Below are 6540 nucleotides of genomic sequence, written 5' to 3'. Positions count from 1 at the left end.
TGTATGTAAGTAAGCTGGGTTTAGATATTTAAAATACAATAAAAACTAAATAAAGTACCCAGCAAAATACATGCATTCCTTACTGGATCATATTGATGTAATTTGGTTTCTATGATAAGGTGTACTTTGCATGCACTGTTGGTAGTGCAAACTTTAAGAGAAACAGACCAACTTTTACAGTAAAATGATGCAAAAAATCATGATAAAATAATTAGCATTGTCATACAATAAAATGTAAGAAACCTGTAAATTTAGCTCATAACACACAGTTCAATACAAACTTAAAAATATATAATACAGGCGTCAAGTTTAGTTAGCTGTCAACTTCAGTTAATGTCCATGCAATGTTCAAAATTTTCAATGTCAACTCTTTTGAGCTACATAGCAGCTATTCCACACCTGGTCACTGGGGTATTCAATGCCTTCTTCACGCTTTATTCTCACAATCTCAGAAAACCATGTGGTAAAGCCAATTTCTTCTAAGGTAGTCAAAACCTCATTTATTCGTAGAGGATAGCAAGGATATATCAAATCATCTACATAATACTCTGTAGCCCCCATACTTGCTAGCATTACAAAATAACCATTTGGGTTAAGTAGACTGTATACTTTCTTAATGAATGTCTTGTATTCCTCAAGTGATGATGATAGATACTCGATACAGTACCCACTAAATATCACATCAAACTTTCCATTATGGTCAGGGAGCATGTTGTCAGATTTCATGTCAAGATAGAGTGAACCTTTGAACTTGCTACGGAGTACCTCTTGACGCTTCAGGACAGCATCTTCACCATCCTGACCTTCAAGTGTGTTAACAACATATTTGAAGTAGGGATCCCAGTTGTAAGCATTGGGATCTTTCCTCATCCACATTAGCACTTCATCACGACAAGCAGGTAAATAATCAGAGTGGTATATCTCACCAACATGAGGTGCTGCACTGATCAGGGTATGGAGGTAAGGTCCTGCAGCAAATTCCAAAAATTTGGCATTGGCTGTGTCCCACTCCATGTGGAAATCCTTATAGAAGTCATGCAGCTTGGTCAGCTTCCACTGTGATTGGATTCTCTTGTCCACGGTTTCAAATTCTGTCCCTGGACACCTCATCTCCATAAATGCCCTTGGATCAAACTGCTTATAACTCTTATCATATTTGCCTACAAGACAAGATGCACTAAACCCAAAGGAAAAGGATAACATGTACCACACAAATGACTACAGACTTTATATACCAAGTGACACATGTTATTAAAACATTAATGTGAATGAAATAAAATATTGATATAATAAACATATTTACAATCAAAAGTAACAAAAAGTTATTTACCATTAACAAATACTTGCATGGATATTCAAATCATAATTTTAGTCAGTAATGTACACTTTGGATAGTAAACAAAATTTGACATAATCGTAAGCAAGTCCAATATTGGCTCCAACTACTCCAACATAATTTGGGACAATGCAAAGTATAGCATAGCAGTAAATGCATATACATAGCCTTTTGCACTTCAAGGATGAGGTCAGTCATTACAATAAGTATCCTAATAGAACAGTCATGCATACTTCGATTGTATGAATACTACAGTAGTGCAATCTTAGAGCTGGAAAACAGTCAATACATCGGACAATCGTTATCATTAACACACATGTATATATACACACACACACGTATATCGCAGTATGTATACAGTATTTCATTGTGCCTGGGGAAGGACAGGTCTTTGTTCTAACATTGATAAAATTAATATCATAACACTCAAATTAAAATCTATAAGTCACTGTGCAAGTCTGAGTATATTGCAGCAGCTCCTAGTTCAGCTGTAAGTTTGATTGACAACAATTGTTTGGGTAACTACACTGTATAGCCTTCTGGAGCACTTCAGCTAGTACTGGGCCTTCTGTGATTGTGTGGTCCTTGGTGTAGTCTAACTTAGGTATAAATATTTACAAATATTTACAAATATTTACATTGTGTTGCAATATTGTGACTAAAAAGGGAGACCAAACTGTTAGCAACTAAAGGTAATTTTGAACAATTGCTAGAATTCTGTAAGGTTACCTCAAATCATTCACTTACTTGCTTCTTAGAGCCTCATGGCTTAAGTATAAGCACCTGTGCCTTATATTAAAAACCACAAGTTTCTGGATCTGGCCTGCAAGGCTAAGCTAGAGCATAACTAGTTTGATAAAACCTTTATTTTGAACTTAATAATGGCAATACCCTATCCAGCGGTGATTATAGAGCTGACGTACAAGAGGTTTGGGGTTGTATTATAGTGTAAAGTTCTGCAAAGATTTTGGATTTGGTAGAAATTTCCGAAAACAAATGTAAATCTTGTGTGATTGCCACTGCTGTAGTGTCTGCTTCCCAAGCAATGCGTCTGTGACCTATAAGTATTGTATCCATTATAGAGTGGCCAATTTCTATGAACAGCATTCTATGAACAGTATAATGATATTAATGTACAATTCCTGTGGCAGGGCCTGGCCTGCAAGACTAATGCCAGCTGAATCTCTATGACTCTGCATTAGATTTCTAGAAGACTGTACAACAAAATAATTATATGGCCCATAGTACTCTGTAGTGTGTTAGCCTACATACATTTATAAATGGATAAGTCCTATATGAAGAGGACGTGAAGACTACTACTGTACAGAACAACGTTGGGAATGAAAATTAAATGTCAGAGATGTATTTAGGGGGTTTCCTGGGGTTCCAGAAACCCCCTTCGAAATTTGAACTTGTGGGCTTACTGAGCAAGAACACCAAATGATCATAGTTTGACTGCACAAATATACAGAAAGATAGGAATAATGGAGAACTACAGTGCATGAGCTTGGTTTTAGGGAGAACAAGAGTATGACATTCAAAACTGATTGCAGGTACAATTTCATTAAAGAATAACATACATGCATAACGTCAGCCATAGGTTGATTTTGGGGCCTTATAAAGCAGCAAGGTTGAAGAAAAACATGGCAATTTAACAGTCAAACAGCACAGTATGGTTTGAACAATGATCAGGACTAGTTACAGCCTCAAAATTCTCCAGTGTGTCACTTACAGAGCTACTTGGTTCCATTAACTAAATCAATCTGCTACCCACAAAAGTGCAAGTTTTCTCAGAGGCTTGTGCATATGGGGTGTAAGCATGATGATGAACTTGTAATGAAGGCAAACCACTCCTTGTATATTTTAAAGCTTATGGGTAATTTTCTTTGTACAGTGTAGCTGTTGCGATGGGTGTGGGGTACTTGAAATAAAGTTCCCTTATTTGTACATATAGATAAAACGTTTGAAGACAGAGCTGGACAGTATTCGTTGAAATGTTTATTATTTTTATATAAGATGTACGTTCGGCCTCATCTGGAATATTGTGTACAGGCTTGGAGTCCCTACTTAGCCAGGGATATTGATAGTCTTGAAAAAGTACAGAGACGAGCAACAAAATGTGTACCAGGACTTGTCCATCTTCCATATGAAAGTCGTCTAGAAAAACTTAATCTCTACTCTCTATTTTGTAGACGCATAACTTTTTCTCAAACGGGATTGTCAATCTTTGGAACTCTCTACCTGACACTATCATTTCAGCACCTACAGTAGCAACATTCAAAGAGCGACTTGATGATTATTCGAAAAAATCATTGCTGATATGGGCACACACAAAGGCCTGCGGCCTAGCCTGGCAATATTCATTGCCTAGGTATCTCAGCCCATTACATAATAATAATAATCTTCTCTATTTGATAAGTTTGGCATTGTAGAATGGGACACCACACTGGAGCAGCATATTCTATAATTGGTAATTAAGTATTATAAAAGAAAGTGAATGTATTTTGTATTTCTATTGTCAGTGCATCAGTTTCATAGCGTGATACTAAATAATGGGGGACGGGATCTGAAGTTACTGAGGTTTTCACCAGCGTTCGAATCTGCGTGACGCCGTGCGTGAGAGCGTAGCAGTTAGCGTGATTGCACACTCAGCCTTTTGCCATCACGCTAACCGGGTACGCTCTCACGCACGGCGTCACGCAGATTCGAACGCTGGTGAAAACCTCAGTAGCGTCATAATGACGTTGAGCGTAGCAAAATCAGTTCGGATATAGCTACGCTAGCCCCCGAGCGATGTGCCCTGGGATGTACCCTAAGTCGGTAGGGCCCTCGACTGTAAAACAACTCCCCATTATTTTTACAACCACAAAACAGGATCACTCAAACTTACCAGATGAAGAATACCTCACAGAAGAAACTCCACCCAAAGGGCTGACTGCGCGCCTGATTGTGACGGGACTCAGATGACGATGTGGCTTCAGTCGCAGTATCAAATGGCCACGCGACTGACAGGAAGACTGAAACATACGTCTTCCTAGACTGAAATTCAATTGGAGCAACTTCGTAGACAACATCTTATTACCCGGTTTGTACTGATCTCAGTTTCTATGTTCAAAGGTGAGACTTGGAATTGCAAACGGAAGTAACCTCTGATTTTTTATAATCAGTTTCCATCTATGTGACGTAACAAGCGTGACTGGAATTTGGATTCTGGACTGGAATGGAATGGAATCTGTCGATACTGTACATGCGTAGCTATCCGTAAAAATTTTCGATGTGCGCAATTTTCGCGCATTACACTAGTAACTTATTTCATGAATTTGCCATGAATGCGGTACCTATGAAATGGTAAAGTTTGTATACTGAAGAAATTGAGGCAAGTTTTCTGCAAACACCACTCAGCTTTCCTCATTTGACACCACGGTCATGCCTACTCAGTGAACCAGCACTGTGACCTTCAAAAATTACCAGTTATATATACGGTATACAACTATTTTCCATCTGAAGACGCTTCTGAATAGCACTTTTTCTAACAAATTAATACCAGCTACCCATTGATGTTACAGCTTGGTGGGCTGCTTCCCCAGTTGACACCATGCAGGCCACCAGGTCCCCATGCCTTTTAAACAGCTGGGTAGACTGGAGCAATGTAAGTAAAGTTTGCTCAAGGAAACAACAACAACACCAATTTGGCATAACCGAGCACACACACACACACACACACACGCACACACACACACATAGATACCCATGAGTCTGACCTTAAAACCAATCAAAGACCTTCGAGTATGTTCAACGTAAAGAAAAATTACTAGCCATTATTCCAGGAGTTACTTCAGAGGAAGGATGAAGATGTTATACATGTGCAGTTGAGCATATTAATTGGCTTACAATCTCTTTTTTGACCAAAGCAATCTTATAGAAGATATAGAAATCTGTTTTACTAAGCAATATTGTACCTTGTGTTCCTTAATTGAAGCATTTAATTAGACAAAATTCCTGGAAATCTACACACAGGGAAGTAGATGAAGGTGTTCTACCAGTAACAATGTCCTAGCTAGTTTTCCTTTGTTCGCTACACACACATATATATATATATTGCCGTAGTTCTTTCAGAACAAGAGCAGTTCAGGAATATCTTGATAAACTCCTGAATGTCATGATAATGCTGTGTGGTCTATCAGGATTGAAAACACTAGAAATGTTTCACTTTGTGTGCCATAAGTTAATACACTTTCCCGAGCAAAAGTTGACTGCACCAAAGTGTTTGTATGATAGTGAAATATCTGACGCATCAGATGCAAGTTCACATTTCAATTTAAATTTTCATCATACTGCACACCTTATCACCTTTATGTTGTGCATCAGTATCCTGGCCCTATAAGAGAGTGCTATCTTCAGTTGGGAACAATGACTTAGTGTGAGAAGTAAGGCACTTGTCTAGTTGGATAATGATGTAAATAAACTCAACACACGTGCTTTAATTCAAATTAGTTGTCCTGAAGATTAAGTTGGTTTTCTATTATGTTGATTTTACATAGGTTAAGAGTGCTGGGTATTGGCGAGAATGAAATAAGAGATGATGGAATGAAAAAGATCTGCAAGGAACTAGAAACCGACACCACTCTGACTGATCTGAGGATATGTTATATAAGAAAAGAAATAATTGCTGTTATAATTAGCTGTCACCTATGTACTTATCTTGGCACCATGGTCTAGAAGTGCTACGTAAGTATGAAGGAATACAAAAATGTACCCATGCAGTCTTATGCATGCATAAGAATAGCAGGCTATGTTTAAGCATGTGAGCCCCAAGAAAAAAGCTATGGTATGTGCTCAGGAGATCGAGAGTTCACCAACTTATGGTACACAAAGTGAAACATTTCTGGCCTTGGCATGTGTATCCAAGGATGTGTTTATGCATTGACCATCATGGCTGTGATGGCAATCAAGGTTGCCAAACTATTTGACAAAAAAAATAGCATTGAGGTATGCTTGCCATGAGGGATCAGTTAATCATAGACAATTCATACCTGTCGAACAAAGTAGCTTTATCAATGTCATGGGTGGTAGAACTATCATCAAAGAAGACTGTAGCAGGGATAGAAGCAGATTTAGTGATGTTTCTTACATGCTCAGGGGCGTAGGGAGGGGGGTTCAGGAACCCCCTGTAAAATTTAGACTCCTGTAAGCAGGATCCTAAC

At 38.3% G+C, this 6540-nt stretch overlaps 1 protein-coding gene across 1 annotated transcript; it reads right to left on the bottom strand.

The window, feature by feature from the left end:
• Nucleotides 1–152: 152 nt before the first annotated feature.
• Nucleotides 153–4460, bottom strand: LOC136258612 (phenylethanolamine N-methyltransferase-like). The gene is made up of 2 exons (XM_066051954.1): nt 4227–4460; nt 153–1160 (listed from the first exon to the last, which is right to left on the bottom strand). The coding sequence occupies exons 1-2, from the start codon at nt 4408–4410 to the stop codon at nt 364–366; spliced, it is 981 nt and encodes a 326-aa protein (XP_065908026.1). The 5' UTR covers nt 4411–4460; the 3' UTR covers nt 153–363.
• Nucleotides 4461–6540: the final 2080 nt, after the last annotated feature.

The sequence above is a fragment of the Dysidea avara genome, chromosome 6 (genome assembly GCF_963678975.1).
Source record: "Dysidea avara chromosome 6, odDysAvar1.4, whole genome shotgun sequence".
In the NCBI taxonomy this organism is placed as follows: Eukaryota; Metazoa; Porifera; class Demospongiae; order Dictyoceratida; family Dysideidae; genus Dysidea; species Dysidea avara.
This window is presented reverse-complemented; position numbering and strand designations above follow the sequence as displayed.